Source organism: Trichomycterus rosablanca, chromosome 6 (genome assembly GCF_030014385.1).
Source record: "Trichomycterus rosablanca isolate fTriRos1 chromosome 6, fTriRos1.hap1, whole genome shotgun sequence".
NCBI classification, from domain to species: Eukaryota; Metazoa; Chordata; class Actinopteri; order Siluriformes; family Trichomycteridae; genus Trichomycterus; species Trichomycterus rosablanca.
This window is the reverse complement of record NC_085993.1, coordinates 13,707,127-13,732,093: the sequence shown is the minus strand read 5'-3', so window position 1 is coordinate 13,732,093 and position 24,967 is coordinate 13,707,127. Positions and strand designations below refer to the sequence as shown.

The 24,967-nt window shown below is 40.2% G+C and overlaps 1 protein-coding gene across 1 annotated transcript in view; it reads left to right on the top strand.

The window, feature by feature from the left end:
* Window positions 1-24,967, top strand: part of shmt2 (serine hydroxymethyltransferase 2 (mitochondrial)) — a 44,741-nt gene that overhangs the window by 17,771 nt on the left and 2,003 nt on the right. Inside the window, exons 2-11 of the mRNA XM_062997452.1 lie at window positions 682-864; window positions 10,668-10,747; window positions 13,474-13,674; window positions 14,054-14,135; window positions 17,961-18,083; window positions 20,103-20,242; window positions 20,510-20,672; window positions 22,278-22,377; window positions 23,326-23,481; window positions 23,771-23,878. Of these exons, the coding sequence (XP_062853522.1) occupies window positions 682-864; window positions 10,668-10,747; window positions 13,474-13,674; window positions 14,054-14,135; window positions 17,961-18,083; window positions 20,103-20,242; window positions 20,510-20,672; window positions 22,278-22,377; window positions 23,326-23,481; window positions 23,771-23,878 (1,336 nt within the window). The remainder of the gene's footprint in view (window positions 1-681; window positions 865-10,667; window positions 10,748-13,473; window positions 13,675-14,053; window positions 14,136-17,960; window positions 18,084-20,102; window positions 20,243-20,509; window positions 20,673-22,277; window positions 22,378-23,325; window positions 23,482-23,770; window positions 23,879-24,967) is intronic.

The window sequence follows — 24,967 nt, the reverse complement described above, 5'->3', positions numbered from 1 at the left end:
AACTTTTTCTGATTTGGGGTTGTAGAAAAAAAAAGCGAAAACAACAGCTTCCCACAAGCAACCCAGTATGTTGACTCTTTAGTCAATACAGATACAGTTTTCCTTCACAGAGCATATCATGGACTGTAAGTGACCTCATACAATGATTGTGATTATAAGCTGCAAACAGTGCTTGACCCTAAGCTTGGGGGTGTTATTGATCATTAAACAAATCGAAGTGCTGATAGGGGGTATTTTAAAATCAAACAGTCAGATATTGTACATATTTATCCACAGGTTAAGCCATTCTTAGTTTTTATGCAGCCGTAAAACGACCTATCTGTGATTACTGGGAGCACATTTGCTCCTTTTTATTGCCACATTTACCATTTCCTGCAGCATTCACTGGTGAAAAATTGGTCCACTTTGCAATTCTTGCAGCACAGGAAAGAAATGGTTTTGTTAATATTGCTGGGCCTCAAAATAGAGCTGCATGCGGTGTGTTGTATGCTTTATGCTGCATGTCTTAGAAATGGAAACAGTCAGGAACAATGACTTCTTGGCTGTCTAATAAGAAAATACACTGTTTAACTGTTCAATTTGCAATTTGCTAGCCTGTAGCTATGTTAATAGTTGCCAGTGTATTTTCTTATGAAACCTTTGAACTATACTTACTCCTTTTCCTATCTGATGTGTCCTTAGCCCTTGTGCCAGCGCGTGAGTGTAGGTCTGAGAGCACAGCACTCTGCAGCAGCACAGGCACCTGAACATGAGCGACCCTGGACCGGACAGGACAGCCTGGCACAGGATGACCCTGAGATGTGGAACCTCCTGCGGAAAGAGAAAGACAGACAGTGTCGTGGACTGGAGCTCATCGCATCCGAGGTAAACTGAAATCACACACACACACACACACACACACACACACACACACACACACACACACACACACACACACACACAGAGAGAGAGAGAGTTAGATACAACTAGTTACTTCATTTAAAGTTGTGTGAAGTATTTACTGATATCATACATCACATAATTAACCCAGAGCCTCCAGTTCTTCATCACAGGCTGTAATTTTTTGAAGCATATTGAATGTTGAAACTCAAATATTTGTGGCTCATGGTTTGATAAGTTATTGTTTCTTTTGTAATGACCTCTGTTGTTGCATTTTACATTATTTAATTTTAGATCAGTAATAAATCTGCTACCTTAGGCCAGCGTCTTTTAGGGGTTTTTTTTTTCAAATGGCCCACATTTTGTCCATGATTTTTACTGCAACCCAGGCAACACAATGTATCAAATCAAAATACAAAACGAAATATACTTAATTAATAAAATTGTTGGCAATCTGGTCCCGCTGTGGTTTACAAAATGTGACATAAAGCCTCAGCAACCTCAGCAAGGGTCATGACCCCGGGTTTGAAAAAGCCTGCCCTAGACCACTGATCTATTACTTTCCTGGGATAATGGCAATTCTAATGCTAGGTGTTTGTGTTCACATCTTGGCTGCCTGAAAAACATTTACATTTGGAGGTGTTCACTAATTACCAAACAGAAAAGTGTATGGGCTTATGCTAAGTCTGGGACTCACCTGAAGGACTTTTCCAACTGTCTTTTAATCAAACTGTCAGAATGGTAATGCTAGGCTTCTAGCTCTAAACCAGGCAAGCAGCAACACCTGATTTTAATTTTATTCAGTTGGGTTGGTTAGAGCCCACCAAGCTAAAAGAAGTGGGAGCCCTTGTTTCCTGTCAAGGATTGCATTTGCAGTTCTACCACTCATCAGCTCATGATTGTGGCATTATTAGAAGGGCTGTAACGGGTCCCTTGTAATAGTCTCTATTTTAAAGGGGTTTGGTTAGTGGCGCAGTGTACACTAGGAAGTACTTTTTAAAGGCGTTGTCAGCTTTGGGTTAATGGTTTAAATGTATTTTTGTACAAAAAATTTATGTCTAGTAACCAATCACTGAAAAATAATGTTTTGCAATAGATGTTACATACAAAACTCAACATGTATTATTAGATAAATAGATAGATGTATAGATAGATCGATCGATCACTTTATTAATCCCAAAGTGAAAGGCAAGCATTACAGCAGCTCTAGGTACATTAGAAAAAATTACTGTACAATACTTGTAGATAGTAAATATAACAAAATTATAAAGATATTATCAAAATACCATAGTTTTTTTTTATTCTAACAACACGTAACATATTGGGAACTTGTTGGTGGCAGGGCTTAACAGGCTAAAAATTAGCAACAGTTTGCACATTTTTACTTTTATTGCACTTGGAAACTTTAAGACATAATACTGTGACTGAGCATCGTCAGCCTTTGTTACAGTAAAGCTGTTTTGTTTTTTTAATATTGTGTGGTAATTACCAGTAAAACATTTAGGTGTGAACAAGTAATTGCTGCTCCACATGCATCTTGGTGGTACAGATAATTAGTGCTATTAACAGAAAAAAATATATATATTTCAGTTGGTTTTTACTAGGATTGTTATTCACATTGGAAGGGCTACAATAAAAAGTACAGTCATTAACGACTTGTCTGTCTTCGAAATGGTGCAAGGTCATTTACCTGGTACTGGCAACCCAAAAACATCTCGTAGAGAAGCTTTGAGACGATAATTCATCTTTACAGAAGTGGGCTTACAGCCAGCATCTCTCCAGCAGCAACAGCTAAGGTCATCGTACAAAAGTGGAGCTTGTGGCACAGTAGCAAGATGGAAACCACTGTGTGATAAAGGATAACATTATTGCTGTCTTAGTTTCTGCCAAAAAATGGCTGCATGATCTCTAAGACTGTCAAGATTCTCTGTGGGGGAGGGGAAGGGGTAAAAAAAGAAAAACCTTTTGAATGATGTTCTTTTCATGGCTGGCAAAAGGCCACACTAAGTTTAGCAGGTGAAGCATTACAGCAGATGTAACGCGTGATGATGGAGGTCAGTTCTTAAACAACATATACGCTTTAAACCAGGAGGATTTATTTACCTCTTGATGTTGATGTTTCAGAGACTTCAGGATAACGTATAACCAGCTTCACTCTGCACCGCTGTTCACTCTGCAACTCTTTTAGAACATGATTGCAGGATTTTGCTTTCATTTAGCGTGGAGCACATTAACGAGGTTAGGCACTGATGGCAAGTAATGAGGATCGGCTTTCAGCTGGCAGTCCAAAGGTGATGGACAGGGCACAGTACATCGTTTTTCACACAGTTTCGTATAATGCTAATGCATGCACTAGCATTAAGGGCCCCCCAACTAAAACCAAGATGTCCAGCTTAATAATTACAACCAGTGCTGGACCATTTATTGTTTTTGCACTGTATTGTCAAACCGCTAAATTGCAGATTTCCTTTTCTCTAGGGTCCAGTGGTGGTGTGCTTTATGCCATTTCAGTCAACACTTGGTAAAATATATGGCGATATTAAATGCATGTGCAGCTTCTTTGCTAGAAAAGCCCAATCCGTAAAGTGTCTGGTTAACAATTGTAGTTATGTGCCCGTTTCTGTATTTAGTAACAGTCACTCCAGATGAAGCCTTTTTTATGCAGTCGGAGCTTTAGCATTACCATTAAAACATGTCATTAATGTACCATTGTACCTGTAATGTACCTGTACAATTAAATTTCATGTCAGAAAAGCACTTGGAAAGGAAGCATTGATATTGCACTGAGCTCTCCAGTATGAGTCGTTCTAGTGCTATTGGGGCAGCACAGTGGCTTGGTGGGTAGCACTGTTGCCTCACAACAAGAGGGTCCTGTTCGATTCCCAGGTGGAGCAATTTGGGTCTTTTCTGTGTGGAGTTTGCATGTTCTTCCCATGCATGGGTCTCTGTGAGCTCCGGTTTCCTCCCACATTTGGAAGACGTGCAAGTGAGGTGAATTGGAGATACACAATTGTCCATGACTGTGTTTGACATTAAACCTTAAATCTTGTGTAGCCAATAACTACCGTTTCTGTCATGAATGTAACCAAGAGTGTAAAACATGACGTAAAAATCCTAACACAATAAATCTGTCATTGATTGTCCGTGGTGTAGTTACATCTCACAGTGAACCACAGACTTTTTTACAGCAGTTGAAGTGTATGGCAGTGATCTTCCTGTCTGTTACTTTGAATTATTCCGCTTTGTTGATCCAGATTCACATCAGGCTGATTAGCAGAACACATATTAGGCTTTTGGAATTGCAAAGAGCCGACAGCTGTTCCCGTGCCGTCTGATACAATCAAAACTCCATGCAACGGAGCCTTTCTTTCATCTCTTCTCTGCTGTCGGTTTTATTCTCGCTTGCTGGAGAATGTGTATCGGTGCACGCTAGGCTAGGCTAGACTTGTGGAAGGACTTATGTTGCCATAATGCCTAGTTCCAATTGCAGCAATATCATTTACTGGTACAGATTTGGAGTATAGATCAAAAGTGGGCAATTAAATTCTGCAAGGGGCCATGTGAAACTGGGACTGTTGTGGAGGGCTGTACCAATAGGTTGAACTTAATTCTGCTCAATATTTATTGTAACTCTTTATAAAAAGCAGTAAATGATAAAGTTTTGATGAATTGTTACTGGTAAAAATAGATGTGACAATCAGGCAATGAGTAAACATCCTTATTTCACTATTTAATCAACTTTCACAAAAACAATTGTGAACAAAATGTTTTTAAAGTAACTTTACACAAAGTGCTTATGCTATTTTGTTTGGAGTTGAATTACAGTAATCCCTCGCTATATCGCGCTTCGACTTTTGCGGCTTCACTCTATTGCGGATTTTATTAGCAAGCATGTCTAAATATAAATCGCGGATTTTTCGCTGGTCCGCGGATTTCTGCAGACAAGGGGTGTGTTGGAAAAGCTAGTGCGCTCTCTACATAGACGCATTTTACGTAATCCTGTGTGCGCTCCCGATTAGGAGGCTCACCTCTTAACATTTCAACGTTATTTTCACTCATCCTGTGCTAAATAAACATGTTCAGAACCCTGTACGTTTTGTCCTATGTACATTTTCTCTTGTACATCACTGGATCCTCTGAATTACGAGGTTGTTAAAGGATCGTAATACTAATAATGCTAAACGAAAGCTAATGCTACTGCACATTAATTAGATGTCACTGAACTACACCAATCAAATTAACGGAACGAGCGGCTCGCTTTTGGTGAGTACAACCAAAGGCGTAACACCCAACCGTCCTTGCTTTCTACTTTAATGTATCTACCTACTAAAAATATCAACCAAAACTTGTGAATATCACTCCACTGTTACACTGGTGAATCACACTGCTTCGTGCGCTCATTTAAGAGGCTTATAAAAGAAAGAAAAAAAGAAAACAGTCTAGTGACGTCAATTCAGTGCGCAGTAGCGTTAGCTTACATGTAGCAATATTCATATTTTGACTCTAACGACTTCATAATTCAGAGGATCCAGTGATAATAGACAGAAGAATCTCCATAAAACAAAACGTAACAGCTTTGGAAAATTTTTTATGGCTACAGGATGCGAGAGAGGCAATTTGCGAAATCTCCATTCATATTTCCCATTCAAAATTTCTGTTAGACCCGGGTTACCAAATATGGGCATAACAACATGGCGTGGACTACAATATGACGACACGACTTCAGTGGTCTATGGAGTTATTTTCAAACGTAAATAAAATATTACTGATTTTTAACTTGTATAAACTTGTTGAGTGTTTTTATTTGCAGTTCGGGCTTGTCAGGAAATGTAACCGTAATCGTTACATGAAGGGAAATGTTATATTGACGTTAGCGTGCTGTGCTACCTCAATCCATTGGTTTTAATGACAAGATGCTAAAGCCGATGGAATCGAGTTATAAAAATAACCATATAAACACATGGTTTTTACTTCGCGGATTTTCACCTTTCGCGGCGGGTTCTGGAATGCAACCCCCGCGATCGAGGAGGGATTACTGTACCTCATTTGCTGTTTTTCAGTCCTTTGTTCTTGTTAGATGTTCTATCGCAACGCTGGTCTTAACTGCTCTAGTCGGGTGGCTCGGTGGGTAGAACTGTCGCCTCACAGCAAAAAGGTTCTGGTTTTGATCCCCAGATGGGGCGGTCCAGGTCCTTTCTATGTGGAGTTTGCATGTTCTCCCTGTGTCTGCGTGAGTTTCCTCTTGGAGCTCCGGTTTCCTCCCACAGTCCAAAGACATGCAAGTGAGGTGAATTGGAGACACTAAATTGTCTATGACTGTGTTTGACATTAAACTTGTGAACTGAGGAATCTTGTGTAATGAGTAACTACCGTCTGTTATGAATGTAACCAAAGAGTGTTAAACATGACGTAGAAATTGTAATAAATGAATAAATAACTGCTCCGGTCATGGGTGTGTAAAACCTTATTGCTATAGTCCTTATTGCTTTTGCAGTTTAGCTAGCAAAGCTTCAGATGTGGCCACCGTTTTTTTCTGTGTTTAGTACCGTAATGACGATTTAAATTGTAATCCTTAAACAGAGCGGTCTGTTCCCTACAAACTAAACACAAGGCATTACATCTGATTTCAATAAATAAAATACTTAGAAGTCAATGTCTTGTTTAAAAGCTCATACATTTTGTATCGATCACACTCTTCTGTTTCTCTGTTTAACACATCTGTTTTCCGTTCTGTTTAACACATTTTAAGTCTGGATACACTAATGCAAGCACAGGTAAAATAGCAGTCTCTTTAAAATAAAACAATAATGTTGTATTGCATGTATGATGTACACTTATTCACATCTTATTTCTAATTACCACTGACCTCATGCAGGCCGGTTGGGGACAGCCAAAGGGTCGGATGCCCAGGTGTGGTCTAGATGATTTATTAAAGCTGTGCTGTAAACTGCCCGATTAGTGCAACTCATTTCAAACTCACTAGCATTTTTATTCACTATTGCTTTATGCCAAGTTCACACTACACGACTTTTGGAGCTGTCAGGTCGCTCGCTCTACAGTTCACACTACAGAACTGAATGTCTTGTAATCGGGAGTCTTGAAAGTCGGTGTGGATTTCACACTTCACGACTGATCGGCGATAGGGGATTACACACTACACAATCTATCACCATGAGTAATCTCAGGCAAGTGTATCTGCTCTCCTGGTTTTTGTCACGAAAACACACGCGAGAAGTGACGAGGGGTTTAATGATACCATGTCCAAAAATGCCCAACAATAATAAACAAACGATTAAAGTTGTTGTTGATTGGGCTACGCAACCAGCAGTGATCGTCTGTTCTGTAGTGAGTTGGAGGTAAATAAATATTTTTTGCAATGCAATGTTGGTATTATGGTTTGGCATGGACAAGAAGATAGACAGTAAAGCTTGTGTGTGTGCCGATGTATTCTGATAAACTATATTATGCCCCTGTTCCACCTTTTTACACTCCTCCCCCATATCTGGCATTCTTATTGGCTGTATCTCTACACCGTACTCGCTGCCACTCGCAACCTGCTCGCAACCCCTTTCACACTACAGGATTTTCACTCGCCGACTGGTCCGGATATTTAACATGCTAGATATTTTTCTTCAGTCACTGAGTGCTCGGCGAGCCGCTCGGATTGAGTCATTGAACAGTTCACACAAAGCTATTGAGAGCCGAGTTTCGATCCCCGAGCGAACGCCGAGTCGCTTCTGAGCTTCCATATCTAGCGGTGACCAGTTGGTGAGCGAAAATCAGGGCAAAAAGCATGTAGTGTGAACTAGGCATTATATCATTTCTGTGTGAGGCGCTCGGGTGTGCAGAAGTTCGAACCTCAGTCATGCCATCCGCCAGCCGGGCATACACACAGTCTATATGGTGGGAGGTGGCCAAAGCCCTGCCACGGATTTCCACCACGTCTAAGATATTCCTGCCTTGCACCCAATGATTTTGCATAAAACCAGACCCACATCAACCCTGACCAGGATAAAGCACTTTATAAAAATGAAATGAATGAAAAACAAATCTGTGTGCTAAATGAAGAAGCATGGCAGAGGAAAGATTTTCATGCAGGGGTTTAACTAAACGTGATCAGAGTTTGTCATTACATTTACAGCTGGGGTCAGAAGTTGCACATTTCACTGAAGTTTTATTTTTTTATTTATGAAATTATTGGAGCACTGCTGTGCAAGAAAGAAGCTTCTGCTTTTTTTCTTTGTCCATGTGATTGGCAACAAATTTCAGTGACTCATTAAACTGCAGGGGTCTCTCTCCTGAGTGGCCACTTTTAAGGCCAGAAGCTTTTAAGTTAGGTCAGATTTTATTTATTTATGTTTTTTATTTATTTATTTATTTTTGTGTGGTGTCTGGTTTACATTAGCCCATGCAGAAGTTCTTCTCATATGGTTACACTTTTAATTTTCTTGCTTGAATTTTAACATTGGCTAGAGACCCCTGCTCACTAATTAAATTAGCCCTATTTTTAAGTGCACAAAGGGCTCACCAGCAGTAGTCTATTTTTATAAAAGTTCATTTATATAATTCGGTAAAATCCAAAATGTACATACACTTTTTGTAAGGGACAGACATGTCATGCAGTCCTGGAATTTAAGTTTTTTATTTATTTATTTCTTTTTTCTGTGACTGGTTGATTGAAAACACACTTCTGCGTACGTTTGTGTTAGATATTTTAAGTGCCCATATATTTATGGTGCTGGACTTTTTGACCGTTAAGCTGAGCATACCATTTTACAATCTGTTCCTGCAGATAACTCTAACCACAGAGTCGTAATGTTCTGTTTCTGTTTTTTACCAGCCTTTTCTATCTCACCTGCTCTAACTAAACGTTAAGCCTATTTTAGAGACATCTATGTCCTATATAAGCTCTTGTAGTACTCAGAATGAACGAAGGCATCTCAAACTCTGACCTTGTCAGAGCCGGACCTAGTGCTCACGTACGGGAGTCACAGAGTTCTTCCTCTCCGATCTATGTCTGTAGAAGTGACTTTAGGCTGCACCTAACAGTTAATAATAATTCGTATTTAAGTCCCGGTTCTGGTCCTGAAATTTGGTCATGTGTGGAGTTTTTTTTTGTCCTTGATCAGCTGCTTTTGACATTCATCAGCATGTTTCTGGCCTAAGTCTGGTGAAATTTTGGCTCACACCTGTCCATGTTTGGAAAGTTCAAATTGGTTGTTCTTTTGACATGAATTTAACTTTTTAATACATACACCAATCAGCCATAACATTAAAACCACCTCCTTGTTTCTACACTCACTGTCCATTTAATCAGCTTCACTTGCCATATAGGAGCACTTTGTAGTTCTACAATTACTGACTGTAGTCCATCTGTTTCTCTGCATGCTTTGTTAGCCTCCTTTCATGCTGTTCTTCAATGGTCAGGACTCTCCCAGGACCACTACAGAGCAGGTATTATGTAGGTGGTGGATCATTCTCAGCACTGCTGTGACACTGACTTGGTGGTGGTGTGTTAGTGTGTGCTGTGCTGGTATGAGTGCATCAGACACAGCAGCGCTGCTAGAGTTCTTAAATACCGTGTACACTCACTGTCCACTCTACTGACACTCCTATCTAGTTGGTTCTAGACCTTCATCAGTGGTCACAGGACACTGCCCACAGGGCGCTGTTGGCAGGAAAATTTGGTTGGTGGACTATTCTCAGTCCAGCAGTGACGGTGAGGTGTTTAAAAACTCCATCAGCATTGCTGTGTCTGATCCACTCAACACACAACACACACTAACACACCACCACCATGTCAGTGTCACTGCAGTGCTGAGAATGATCCACCACCCAAATAATACCTGCTCTGTGGTGGTCCTGGGAGAGTCCTGACCATTGAAAAACAGCAGAAAGGGGGCTAACAGAGCATGCAGAGAAACAGCATGAAAGGGGGCTAACAGAGCATGCAGAGAAACAGATGGACTACAGTCACTAATTGTAAAACTACAAAGTGCTCCTATATGGTAAGTGGAGCTGATAAAATGGACAGTGAGTGTAGAAACACGGAGGTGATTTTAATGTTATTGGTGATTGGTGTATATTCTTAATTTGACTGTGTACATAATATGCATACTCAACATGACAGGCACTCAAATTACACTAGCCCACTACCGCTGGGATCCAGGGTTCGAATCTACATACAGATATGATTGACTGTTTCTAAGAGGTAGAAGGAATGGCCAAGGCTCATGATAGATCCTGGATGTGTTACTACATTGCACCTAATGATTCCGGGGCAACCTGACCCACCACAACCCTGACCAGGATAAAGCGGAGGTTGATTGTGAAAATTAAATGAAATGAAAAATAATCAAGCTCACATAAGTAAATGTGATCAGTCTTATTCATTAAAGGCACCTTGTGCATTTTTCTTTTCTTCATTTTAGCAGGATATTTTGTCTCTCTCTCTGTCCTTTTTAATCTCTTTCTCTGCACATGTGGATCCCCTGTAGTGGCGGCATGTTTATGCTGAGGAAGCCCAGAAGTCCTCGATCGCGTTTCCAATTTGTGTGTTTGCTTTCACAGCGTGGCGGCGTTGTACTGTAGCAAGCTCTGTGCCATCTGAGGCCAAACATTTGCAGTGTGTGTGTGAACGACAGTAGGAAATAGATGAGAAGGTGTTGATATGATGACTAAAGACTTGTCACCATGCCACACCACAGGGCAGTTTCTTTTCTGCTTCACAGTTTATGATGAGCTTCCCGAATGAATGTTTATTCTGTGTTTGTGTTTCTCCATCACAGAACTTCTGCAGCAGAGCAGCTCTAGAGGCTCAGGGCTCCTGTCTCAATAACAAGTACTCAGAGGGCTACCCAGGAAAGAGGTGTGTGTGTGTCTTAATAACTCTAGTTACTAGTTAAAACCATCAATATTTAATTGATAAGTAGTTCTACCTAAAAACACGATTTTAAGTGGTTAATTCTTTTTTTTTTTTTTTTTGCTGCTGATTCTATTTTTCAATTTAAAGCCAAGACACTAAGTATTTCTATAAAAAGGAAACTGTTTACAGTATCCGTCTTGTCCTTCACAGCTTTAAGCAAGTCAAATCCAAATTATTACAGGATGAAAAACTTGCTAATTTAGTAAGCTAGCCTACTAGCTCTCAGCCTGTTAGCCATGCGCTTATTGATATATTTTATAATACTGGGCTGCTATTTATTCAGTCACTAAGAATGTAATGATGTAAACTAAGACTCCAGTATACAAAATGCATTTGAGAACACCTGGCTCTTAGCTGACATTCGGGGGGCTCGGTGGGTAGCACTGTTGCCTCACAGCAAGAAGGTCCTGGGTTTGATTCCCAGGTGGAGCGGTCCGTGTCCTTTCGTTTGGAGTTTGCATGTTCTCCCTGTGTCTGCGTGGGTTTCCTCCAGGAGCTATGGGTTCCTCCTACAGTCTATAGACGTGCAAGTGAGGTGAATTGGAGATACAAACTTGTCCATGACTGTTTGACATTAAAGGTTTTAAATGATGAATCCTGTGTAATGCCCTGTCTTATAAATAATAAAAAATAATAACAGTTGACATTCTGATTTATCCCAAAGGTGTTCAATAGGATGTAGGTCAGTGCTTTGTGCAGACAGCTGAATTTTCTCAACACAGAAATGATCAAACCATATTTTTATACATTTTGCTTTGTGCACGGGGGGAGCACAGTCATGCTGGAACAGGATGGGATCTTTTTGCCACAAAGTTGAAAGCATATAATTTATTTTTATTTTAAGTCTTTTATGCAGAAAGACAAAGTCTACATATGTCCAATACAATATAAGAAACTCTCACATAAGATAATACAGAAATGATCATTAGTTTCCTCTATAATATAAGACTGAAAACATAGTCATGTGAAAAAGTTAGGACACCCAATGGAATGGCCAAGTCAAAGCCCGGATCTTAATCCTATTAAGATGCTGTGGGGTGATTTGAAACGTGCCGTGCATGCAAGAAACCCCTCAAACCTCACACAGCTGAAGAAATTTCTCCCAGTTGATGTCAGACTAGTAGATGGTTATAAGAAACGTCACATTGAGGTTATTTCAGCCAAAGGGGGAAATACCAGCTATTAGGGCTTAGGGTGTCCTAACCTTTTCCTCAAAATAAATTTCCATTTTTTGTTGATTACATTTTACAGCTTGAGTTTAAAAGTAATTTTTTCAGTTTTATTTGTCTAATGATATAAGCGCCATCTCTCAGTACTGTTCAAATGAAAGTCAAATGTCCAGATGTTTAAATATGTTAAAAAAGACAAAGGTTCTCATGGGGTGTTCTAACTTTTTCACATGACTGTATATACAATACAAGACAATAATACAATAAAACTAGCATAAAACACAGAATCCTGCCATGGATATCATAAATATGCTAACATGGCATTATAAAAACAAACAAGTCTTTTATGCACCTTCTCAAAGGCACATGCATTTGTTTTATTTATATATTTTTGCTGTGGTAAAAATTATGCTCTTAAGCCTTTAAGTAAAATTCCATGTTCAGGCCCTCCTCTCTCCACCCTTCATGCAGTTTGTTCTGTTGATTTTGTGAGGGGCAAAAAGATCATATTTGGCCAGGGTTGTCAACATACTCCTTTTTGCCCCATTTCCCTTTTTTTCTCCCAGCCTAGTTGTTTTAAATTCAATGGTAGTGTTGCGCTTGGTCCAAGGAAAGTCAGGCTGTCATGCACCACTTTCCTATTCAAATGCTGGTGGATTCTCACATATTTCGTACAGAGTGACATAGTACACGCTGTTTCTCTCCGAGTTCCACACTCCTTGTGCAGGTCCCTTGACCTGCCAGCAGATGTTGCATTTGCTGTAGCAATAAGGAACCCAGTCGACCTCCCTCTTTTGGACACAGCCAATTGTCTGTTGGGTACCAGCAGGTTGATAGCAGTGCATTTAACACCAACATAGCAGATTTTATATCATGCGTCCACAAAGATTTACAAGGTTTTATAATCAGTGCATGTTGACAGGTATTAGTGTTAAACCACATAAAGTAAGTTTTTCAGTTCAAATTTCGTTCTAATGTTCGAGTACGCAACCCAAACATTTAAACCTGGTTACCTTATATCCTGTGCTGTGTTAGAAATTCGGTATACAGGAGTCAGGAGACCGGGTCCTTAGGGTAGAGTAGTTTATTAACACATACAGAAGTATAGATACAGCATGGAAGACCAACAGAATCTAACTAGACGACCTTATCTACACTCAAAATGAGGGGAGGAATTGGGAAAAAGAGGAGGAGGTTTAGGGGAAGGAAATGACAATGGAGAGGTGGACTACAAAGGTGAACAAAGATTGGGGTAGTGTGATAAAAGGGGTGTTGGTTTTATAACGGGTAATACAAGATACAAGAGGGGGGTCAGGATACAGGTGTGAGGAGAAAGGACTAGGTGTCTGTAGGAGACAGGAAAAGGGAGTAGGTAAGGGGTGAATCTCTCAGCTGCCATCAGTCTGAATATAATAATCTTGGCTTTTGTTTATTATAAATTGTCACATGCTAGTCTTAAAACTAATTATTTAAACATTGTGTGTGTGTGTGTGTTTGTAGGTATTATGGTGGCGCAGAGGTGGTGGATCAGATCGAGCTACTCTGTCAGAAGCGTGCTCTTGATGCGTTCGATTTGGATCCAGCTCTTTGGGGCGTTAACGTTCAGCCGTACTCTGGGTCTCCAGCTAATTTTGCTGCATATACAGCTGTGCTGAAACCCCACGAGCGCATCATGGGTCTGGATCTGCCTGACGGAGGACAGTGAGTACCTGCTTTCCTATAGGCACTCTTTTTGCACATTTTTTGCTTTGTTTCAGAAAGCCCTAATCTTGTTTCATGGATATTTTCAGTTAGTGTGTTTAGCAAAAGTAGTTCAGCCCTTATCTCACCTACTCACCCTTTCCTAATGGAGGAGTGGCACAAACATATCTTTATTTCACTCATGCATGAGTAAAAGCAGCACGTTTCTCTTCTATATTCATGTTAGAGCCACTCACTCTGCACTTTGGGAAATGGGGGATGGACCACATGTGCTAATAAAGTAATGCAGGAGTGGGTTTCACTAATCCATCCATCTACACCATTTTCACTCTGATTCTCACATATTCTCTTGCTTTTTCTCTTTTGTGTTTTTCTCCAGCCTTACCCATGGCTACATGTCTGATGTAAAGCGAATATCTGCCACCTCCATCTATTTTGAGTCCATGCCCTACAAACTCAATGTAAGTTACACCTCTGTAAATAAAATGTTAATAAACTTTAGTTAATTGTTTAGTGATTGCTTACTTTTAAAGTTGTCTAAATGTCAACCGAGTGGGTAGCACTGTCGCCTTACAGCAAAAAAGTCCTGGGTTTGATTCCCAGGTGGAGCGGTCTGGGTCCTTTCTATGTGGAGTTTGCATGTTCTTCTCGTGTCTGCATGGGTTACATGAGGAAAACACACAGTCCTCCCACAGTCCAAAGACATGAATTAGAGATACAAAATTGTCTCTTGAATGTGGGGCTTCACGGTGGGTAGCACTGTCACCTTACAGCAAAAAAGTCTTGGGTTTGATTCCCAGGTGGAGCGGACTGTGTCCTTTCTATGTGGAGTTTGCATGTTCTGCTCGTGTCTGCATGGGTTTCTTCCTGGAGCTCCGGTTTCCTCCCACAGTCCAAGGACATGAATTATAGAAACAAAATTGTCCAAGAATATGTTTGACATCGAACGTGGGGCAGCACGGTGGCTCGGTTGGTAACACTGTTGCCTCTCACAGCAAGAAGGTTCTGGGTTTGATTCCCAGGTGAAGCAGTCAGGGAGCTTTCTGTGTTGAGTTTGCATGTTCTCCATGTCTGTGTGGGTTTCCTCCGGGAGCTTCAGTTTCCTCACACAATCCAAAGACATGCAAATGAGGTGAATTGGGGATACAAAATTGTCCATGACTGTGACATTAAACTTGAACTGATAAATCTTGTGTAACGAGTAACTACCATTTCTGTCATGAATGTAACCAAAGTGTGTAAAACATGACGTTAAAATCCTAATAAATAAATACATATTTTGATATGAAATCTAATCTGAGTAATTTGTATGTTTGTGTTGTACATATATACACACACCTGTCATTGTGGGTGTGTCACTAAAATGTCTTATTTCTTTATTGGTTAAAACAGTGTCACAGTGAAGGTGGCAGTGATGTAGAACAGTAAGATGAACACTAACATCATGAGCAGAACCAGTTCAGCATTCAGAATGTAGATTTTAAAGAAACTTGGTAACATCCTAATCATAATGAATACAAATACAGTCAGTATATTAAAGTTTGTAAGATAAGATTCCTTTATTGATCCCCATGGGGGAGTAAATACAGTTATAGACAATAAAACAGTAGAATAACATAAAAGTAAAATAAAATAAATACAGTAGTGACAAACTGCAACTATACAGGGAGACACTATATGACTGACGCTGCTGGTCAGTTTGAGGACAGCCTGTGTATTCTGCTGCTGTTATGCAGTATGATGGCAGTGGGCACAAAAGAACGTCTGAAGCGCTCCGTCTTGCTCTTTGGTGGAGTAAGCCTAACTGCCCAGCTGCCATAGACCACTGAAGTCATGTCGTCATATTGTAGTCCACGCCATGTTGTTATGCCCATATTTGGTAACCCGGGTCTAAGAGAAATTTTGAATGGGAAATATGAATGGAGATTTCGCAAATTGCCTCTCTCGCATCCTGTAGTCATAAAAAAATTTTCCAGAGCTGTTACGTTTTGTTTTATGGAGATTCTTCTGTCTATTATCACTGGATCCTCTGAATTACGAAGTCGTTAAAAAGTCAAAATATGAATATTGCTACATGTAAGCTAATGCTACTACGCACTGAATTGACGTCACTAGACTGGAAGCCTCTTACATTTTTATTTATTTTTTCTTTTATAAGCCTCTTAAATAACCGCACGAAGCAGCGCGATTCACCAGTGTAACAGTGGAGTGATAGTCACAAGTTTTAGTTTTATTTTTAGTAGCTAGATACATTAAAGTAGAAAGCAAGGATGGTCGGGTGTTACGCCTTTGGTTGTACTCAACAAAAGCGGGCTGCTCTTTCTGTCAATTCGATTGGTGTAGTTCAGTGACGTCTAATTAATGCGCAGTAGCATTAGCTTTCGTTTAGCATTATTAGTATTACGATCCTTTAAAAACCTCGTAATTCAGAGGATCCAGTGAGGTACAAGAGAAAAATGTACATAGGATAAAACGTATATGGTTCTGAACATGTTTATTCAGCACAGGATGCGTTAGAGCCGATTTTTTGAAAACCCCGTTTATTTTTCCTATAGGAATCTGACTTGGACCCGGGTCTCTAAATATGGGCATAACGAGGACTACAGAATGATGCACGAGTTCAGAGGTCTATAGTTCCTCATTAAGAGGGTGAGAGGGATTGTTCAGTATTGTGCTTCCTGACAGCGTTAGTGTAGTTATGGTACAATTTTAAACAAATTTTCACTTTCAGACGGGACTTGATGCAAAAAAGTCACATCATTGTTGCATAAAACAGTTACATAGATTTGCATGTGCAGCATTTAACATGTAGGCAGACTCCATACTGCCCCCTCATCCTATCACAGTTCTAATCTGCCCCTCTCTCAGTAAAAGCAGTGGACCTGAATGGCTTAAAATGTGTGAATTTGTCATTACATGATTTTGAGATTTCTGTTGCATGTCAAATTCATTCTGGAACATGCAAAAGTTTAGCGCTCACCTTCGATAGTGCCGGGATACATGCGGCAGTGCACAGCTAAACCTGCTGGTCATTTTCCACAAGTGACTGTTGAGGCTCTTGTGTGATTCATTGATCAGTGTCTGTGGAGCTCATCAATGTGGGCAAGATTTTGGGTGATCAATGTGGCGGGGTGGGTGCTGTCTCCCTGGTCTGGCATCTGATAGATGAGAGGGCAACCCCTTCTCTGCTGGAGAGATAATAGGAAATCGACAGGCGGGCCATGGCCTCTCTCTCCCCTCTCGCGCACACTCACTCACCCACCCCCACGGCCCCTTAGAGCCCACTTCGGTGATGGAGCGGCTAGATGGACTGAGGGTGAGAGATAGGTGCTAGAGATTTGGAGATAGTAGATTACCACGTGTGTGTTGAGAGAGACAGTGGGAGGGGTGGAGAGAAATCCTACATTGAATGCTAAGCCACATGCTGGGGTGTGTAATCTGTCCTATTTAGTCTCTTGTGCAACGAGCTTCAACAAAGATGCTTCAAATTTTCCTTAATCGAAGAAATCCAGAGTGATTTTCATTGGCTGACCGTGCTTGCTAGCTTGGTCCATGGATGGCGTGTGTGTGTCACATTTGAAATTATTTGCAGAAACGTCACACAATTTCAAGGGATTTGTTTATAAGGGCTGTGACCATTAGGTTTTCTTTTCCAATGTTAATAGTATGTTTTTAATCAAGAATATGCTCGAGTGCGAATTCCAGTTGGCTGTGCCTGAGGGAAGAAGCTTGGTGTGGCTTTATTGCCACTGTACCGTCTCTGCTTTCTGGCTGTCTATTCAAGGCACCTGCTCTAGTGATGGATGATTTGCAAGGGGCATAGCGTGTCTCTCTCTGTTCAATAAGGCTCTCTGTGAGACTCCGCCATGGGCAGCTGAAGAGATGAGGCTGCCAACTGCACTTGTGTGGAAGGGGGTGCATGTCAGCTCCCCTTGACCAGTGCGCGGGTGGTACACCGCAGCAAGAGCTTGCCATCTCTGGTGGTGTTGGTGGTAGTTGCAGTTCTGGGGGGCGTATATAATGTTATCCATAACATTTATAGCCATGGTGAAGTAACGATGTATTCGAAATCCCAGCTCTGGTGTGCTAGCGTATTTTACCACTGCGTCACCTGAGCGGCTATCTTTGTTTTAAAAGAAGAAAATGTGAATTTAGTATTAGCAACTGAGCTGTATAATCAGAATCAATCATTTAAGTTGAATTTTCTGTTATATGTTTGAATGTGTTGCCTTGAGCTTATATTGTGTTTCATAATACACGCCCCACCCTGCCTTTTCTTCTCCCAGCCTAAAACGGGTCTGATAGACTACGAGCAGATGGAGCTGACAGCTAAACTGTTCCGGCCCAGGCTGATGATCGCAGGAACCAGCGCCTATGCCCGCCTCATCGACTATGCCCGCATCAAGAAGGTGCCACATCTCTCTTTCTCTCTGTTTCACACTCGTTCTCATTTTATCCCTCCGCACCTGACGCATTAATCAAACTGCTTATTCTTAACACCTCTGGAATTTTTGCTGTCCTTCGACATTGTGGCACAGATGCTCTGTCCTATTCACTGCAGCACAGACCTCACTTCTGTCTCTCTCACACACCCTCACTCACACAACAACACACACCTTTGTGCTGCTTTCTCATTCTCTCACACACCCTGCTGGTGTTATTCTGTCTGCATGACTAGGATGTTTTTAGAGCTGTGCTGTGTGGTGTTTTTTGTATGAGACATGCCTTTCTTGTCTGCTCTGGCTCTTTCAGATTCACATGTCCGTCTCTTTTTAGCCTCTCGACCACAGCCAAGCAGCATCAATGTTAGACTTTCTAAAGTGAGTTTGTGGCATGCTGTGTTCCTATGCCTGACACAGTCTGGGAATTCTGGTGATTTTGGTTTATTAACTGATCGTCAGTGCTGTTCTGGCTTGGTGCATTGACATGAAATATGAACCTGATAGAATATTAATCTATTAGTTGCATGTCTAGTTTGGATTGGTGAATACTTGGGTATAGTATGGATAGGAATTAAGCTCTCAGAGTCTAATTCCTATTTATACTATATATACTATAAGATCCTCAGCTTAATTCCTATCCAGAGCTTAATTCTTATCCATACTATATATGCTATAAGATTCTCAGTGCTTAATTCCTATCCAGAGCTTAATTCCTATATGTACTATATATACTATCAGATCCTCAGAGCTTAATTCCCATCCATACTATATATACTATACGATCCTCGTGTTTAATTCCTATCCATACTATATATACTATAAGATCCTCAGGGCTTAATTCCTATCCATACTTATATATACTATACGATCCTCGTGTTTAATTCCTATCCATACTATATATACTATAAGATCCTCAGGGCTTAATTTCCATCCATACTATATATACTATATGATCCTCAGGGCTTAATTCCCATCCATACTATATATACTATACGATCCTCATGTTTAATTCCTATCCATACTATATATACTATACGATCCTCAGGGCTTAATTCCTATCCATACTATATATACTATAAGATCCTCAGGGCTTAATTCCCATCCATACTATATATACTATACGATCCTCGTGTTTAATTCCTATCCATACTATACTATAAGATCCTCAATGCTTAATTTCCATCCATACTATATATACTGTAAGATTCTCAGTGCTGTCTTGGCTTGGTGCATTGACATTAAGTATGAACCTGATGGAATATTGATCTATTAGTTGCATGTCTGGTTTGTTTTAGTAAGTACTTGGATATAAAATAGATAGGAATTACGCTCTATAGTATGGATAGTGATTTCTCCTCTTTATCTTCCAGTCTAATAATTTCCAGTTCCTGATTATGTATCTTGCACAACCCACAATCTGATCAAGAAGAGGATTACCACACACCCCCTCAGACACATGTCCAGTCTGCGGACGCTTATCATCACCTGGCAGTGTTGGGCTCCCGTACAGGGCCACGCTAAGCTCCACGGGACTCTCATCTTAATGTGGTCTCATTGGGTCTGTCCAAAAACCTAGTGAGCTCATATACGTACATAGACATACGTAGACAGCATTTCAAGTCATTCTACGCACTTCTGAGATGCCTTAAAGCAGCAAGGCAGCTCACTAGGTTTTTGGACAGACCCTCTGTATCTCTTTTACTACAGTTGTAAATTTCTTTCTTTTTAAGTCTGTTTAGCCACTGTTCCTGCAGGCCCAGATTTTGCGTTTGAAAAATCAGGCCATGCAGAGTCCTAGCAACAGCCATGCATTCACACACATTATGCAGATTAAGCAGACCCATGCATAAAATGATTAGATGAACTTTCTATTTTAAGTGCAAGTAACTTTCTTCAGGCTTTTACTTAAAAAAAAAAAAAAAAAAAAAACATGACAAAAATATGTAATAAGATATTTACTTCTCATTTTTCTCTCTTTCTTTGTAGCTGTGCACTGAGTTGAATGCATATCTGCTGGCAGACATGGCCCACATTAGTGGCCTTGTGGCTGCTAAAGCTATTCCCTCTCCGTTTGAGCACGCTGACCTTGTCACCACAACTACCCACAAATCCCTCAGAGGAGCAAGGTAGTGTGTGTGTGTGTGTGTGTGTGTGTGTGTGTGTGTGTGTGTGTGTGTGTGTGTGTGTGTAAGGAATACTATTATATAATGACCTGGTAAATGACAGAGTAAGCTTTCAGGCACAGGGCAGATAAGCAAGATTAATTATCCTTTAGTTAATTAACAAATTAATTAGTAAAGTATCCTCACCACTTTAGGTATTAATTGGATTTCAGTTCAGGTGAAAATCACTTCATTAACTCGATACTGCGAACTCCTGTGCTTTTCCGGTAGAGCTGGGCTAATATTCTACCGTAAGGGTGTGCGCTCTGTGGATAAGAAAGGGAATCAGGTGATGTATGACCTGGAGGATAAAGTCAACTTCTCAGTCTTCCCCTCTCTACAAGGAGGCCCTCACAATCACGCCATCGCTGGGGTGGCTGTGGCTCTGCGACAGGTACTTCACAACAAACACAGTAAAGGTTTATGCTTTTCTTTTGATTTTACCCCTCTCTCAACACTTTAGTCATTCTTCTATCTGTTAGGAATGTCCAATAATTATCAAAAAAACATTTTATTTAGGCTTTCTGACAGCTAACAACACGCATTAAAACTGATTTCCTATGAAGTGAAGCTTCCTCTCACTACCTTGAGCGTTGTGCTGATTTATCGCTTAGAGGCTCAGTTTTTACCACTTGCTGCTGGGCTTAAAGTTTACTGTTATTTAACCTTGACTCAGTTTGTCTGACCTTTTCAAAGCGCCACCATTGAGACAAATTGTTTATATGATGTAGACAGAACCGAAGCACATACAGATGGAGAGAAGCTGATTCTCATTGTTGGACAAAACCCTGAACTGTTTAATTCAACCTTAAATCTGGCTTTACATTGTAATAAATACAGTATGGCGACTAGTGAGCTATGAAACAGTGAGACCCGGTTTGCATATTAGATTGCAATCCTGCGTTTCCTCACCTTATAGTCTTGAGTTGTAGCTTTTTAATACAATTTAATTCACCCTTAGATAAACTAATCAATTGTTTCATGACCCCACTTTATTACTCTGCTGGGTTTTTACCTTCTCACAGCTCAAAATGACAACCAATAGCAGCGCTGTATCATAATAAACCATTATGGTATTAAACTACAGGTACACTGATTGAGGATTTTTGCTATGTTGCCTATCTGTTTTTTATAATTAATTAAAGATAATTGACTGTAATATTAATGAGCTTAGCTATGGTTAATTTGCTACCATTAGAAATCTATTTTTCTTGACAGCAGTGCATTAATCACTAGATGACTCCTTCATATATGTTAACTGTCTATTTTGTTACTTTGAACAACAGCATCATTACTCATTTATTCAAAATCTAATTCTGTTTATGTTTAACATTTAAAAGATCAAGAGTAAAATTAGTCTGTGTAGTTCAGTGATTAATCCATGTGTAGAAGTAATGCTTATAATATATGGTATAGCACCACTGCTGAAAAGCTTTCATGTGTCATTTAATAACGGCAATACATTTACTGTCTAAATAAATGTTGTTAAATAATTTCTTGGCCGCTCGGGTGGCACAGCAGTATATTACACCAGTCTATCAACCACTCCAGAGATACAGGTTTGAATCTCAGGGATGCTACTGGTCATCCATGCATCTACAGAGACATGATTGACTATGTGTCAGAGGGGGAGGGGGGGGGGGGGAAGGCACTGTAGCCATGCAATAGATTTGCACCCTGTTCGTGATATTTATGCCTGCTTCCAGTATTTCACATGGAACCCATCATGACCCTGACCAGGATAAAGAGGTTATGTTTTATTAGAAAACTGAGCAAACAACTAAAAAACCCAGTACTGGAATGACTTGTTTACATTGCTCTTGCTAGGTTCATTTTAAACATGCACCAAGATGCCTCTTACATCATCCCAATATTAACTGCTTTCAAATACAATTATAACAGACTCACTTGGTAAATTGGGAACATCTTATGATGCATGTACCACTTACTTTCTTACCTATTGTTCTGATTTCTCTTTATTTTGTATTTATTTTTTTAGGCCAACATGCCCATGTTCAGAGAATATATTGCACAGGTGATGAAGAACGCCAAGGCCATGGCTAATGCATTGCTGAAGAAAGAATACACTCTGGTGTCAGGTGAGCCACTAAAGCAAGCTGCAATCATTTTCAGTGACTTCAATAGACTTTAGATGACAATGTGGTGATGAGCCCTACTTGTTAATTCCAGCTTAAAGTAGTCCACTGTAATAAATAATGTATTTAAATTATTGTGGTTCTATTACATTTAGAAGGGCTGCACAGTGGCTTAGTGGGTAGCACTGTCGCCTCACAGCAAAAAGGTCCTGGGTTTGATCCCCAGTTGGGGCGGTCCGGGTCCTTTCTGTGTGGTGTTTGCATGTTCTCGCTGTGTCTGTGTGGGTTTCCTCCGGGTGCTCCGGATTTCTCCCACAGTCCAATGACATGAAACAGATGAATTGGAGATACAAAATTGTCCATGACTGTGTTTGACATCAAAACTTGAACTGATTAATCTTGTGTAACCAGTAACTACCGTTTGTCATAAAGTGTGTAAAACATGACATTAAAATCCTAATAAATAAATAAATACATTTTTAATTTAGGAAAACCTTCCTCTTAGCAAAACAACTTTTATTTCCCAAGGTTAGAATGGAGTTCTTCTTATGGACACCCAATTGTTTTTAATTTTCTATAAATTTACAATATGATTCAAGTCTGGAGATGCTACACTATGCAAGCATCTTCCGTTTTTGTGTTTGGTTTATTTGTTTTTATTATTATTGTTGGCTGTACGATGGAAGATAGTAGTAGCAGAAGGTAAAAAAAAAATACTGGCATAGTGCTGGCATAATAAATATTTTTTTAAATATTATTTAATGCCCAATTGTCAGAAAAAAAGTTTATTTTGGTCAGTCCTGTTTTAGTGTATTATCAGTTAATTAATATGTTAATTGATATTAATAATAGTTTATTAATTAGTTAGTATAATAACCCAGTGTATAGCTAATCCGTATTAATGTTTTATTATTTTTTTTTTTTTTTACTTTGTTTCTTTGACTGGTTCAGGTGGGACTGATACTCACCTGGTTCTGGTGGATTTGAGACCACAGGGAATGGACGGAGCACGTGCAGAGAGGGTACTGGAGCTGGTCTCCATCACAGCCAATAAAAACACCTGCCCAGGTGACAAGAGTGCCCTTACACCCGGTGGCCTCAGACTGGGTATGTAGCGTGCGCACACTTTTAAATGCCCACTCAATTTTCTTTATTTCTGACATTCATACTGCTGTGGCTGGTATAGTCCAGCTCATTTTCTTCTTCCTTTTCAGTGTTATTCTTTTTTTTGCACTACTTTTCGCCTTTTTCTTCCAGTCTTGTATCCAATTACCCAGCTGCAGAGCTGAGATTTTAACTCGAGAGCTCGAGGTCTCGGCAGTGCTGAGCGAGTGTGTTAGACCGGCGTGCACCTGAGCGCCCCTGCTCATTGTCTCTTGTACCTCTTCTTATCCAGGTGCCCCAGCTCTAACTTCTCGACAGTTTAAGGAGGCTGACTTTGAGCGGGTCGTCGATTTTCTGGACGAAGGCTTTAAAATCGCTCTGGACGTTAAGAAGAAGACCAGTAAGTAAAATTGCTTGTTGTTTATTTAAATGATTATTTATAAATAGGGCTGTTCATGGGAAATGTGCTTAATTTCATGGTACTCGTTTTTCAAAAATCACAGATCTCACGGATTTTTAAAGAAAAGTGTTTACAGTCTACAATAAACAGCACAGCCTACCTTAATGGTTAAATATAAACCTAGAACGTCCAGTGACATTTTTCGTCCTTGTTTTCACACACCTTCTGCTTTCATAGAATTGGTTGGAGTTTTCCAAACTCAGTTACCCGAGTCGTGTTTTTAGCTGCGTTATGCCTAGTTCACACTACATGATTTTTGCCCTGATTTTCACTCGGTGACTGGTTTGCGCTAAATTTCCCGGCTCGGGAGCAACTCGGCATTCAATCGCTATGTGTGAACTACTCAACAACTTGATCCGACCGACAAGAGATCTAGCTTGCCAGATATCTGGATCCGAGTTGCTCGACTGGCAATGAGTGCTATGTCGAACAGCCAATGAGAGAACAAGATACAGGGTGAGGGGAAACACAGGGGAGGAGTTATAAATAGGTGGGACAGGGGCATAATATAGTTTATATCAGAGTACATTGGCATACACACATGTTTTTTTTAGAGAATGATAAGGTCAGAAATACTGTATAAAACTTAACACCCACACTGCATTGCAAAAAATATTTATTAACCTCGGACTGACTATAGAACAATCCAAGCCAAATCCACTTAGATTAATTAATTTTTTCTCCTTGATTTTACGCTGCACATCAGCACACATCGCTCGCTGCTTGTTGATGTGCATTTTTGGACGTGGTATCATTAAACCTTTCGTCACTTCTCGCATTTGTTTTTGTGACAAAACGTAGTTTGGGAGACCAGAGAAGCTCGTCTGCGATTCCAGGTGGTGATAGATTGATAGCGTGTAATCCCCTATCGCCGATCAGTCGTGTAGTGTGAAAGCCACACCGACTTGAAAGACTCCCGGTTAAAAGAGATCCAGTCGTGTAGTGTGAACTGTGCAGCGACCTGATGACTTGGAAAGTCGTGTAGTGTGAACTTGGCATTACACTTTCACATATTGGACATTTTGACTA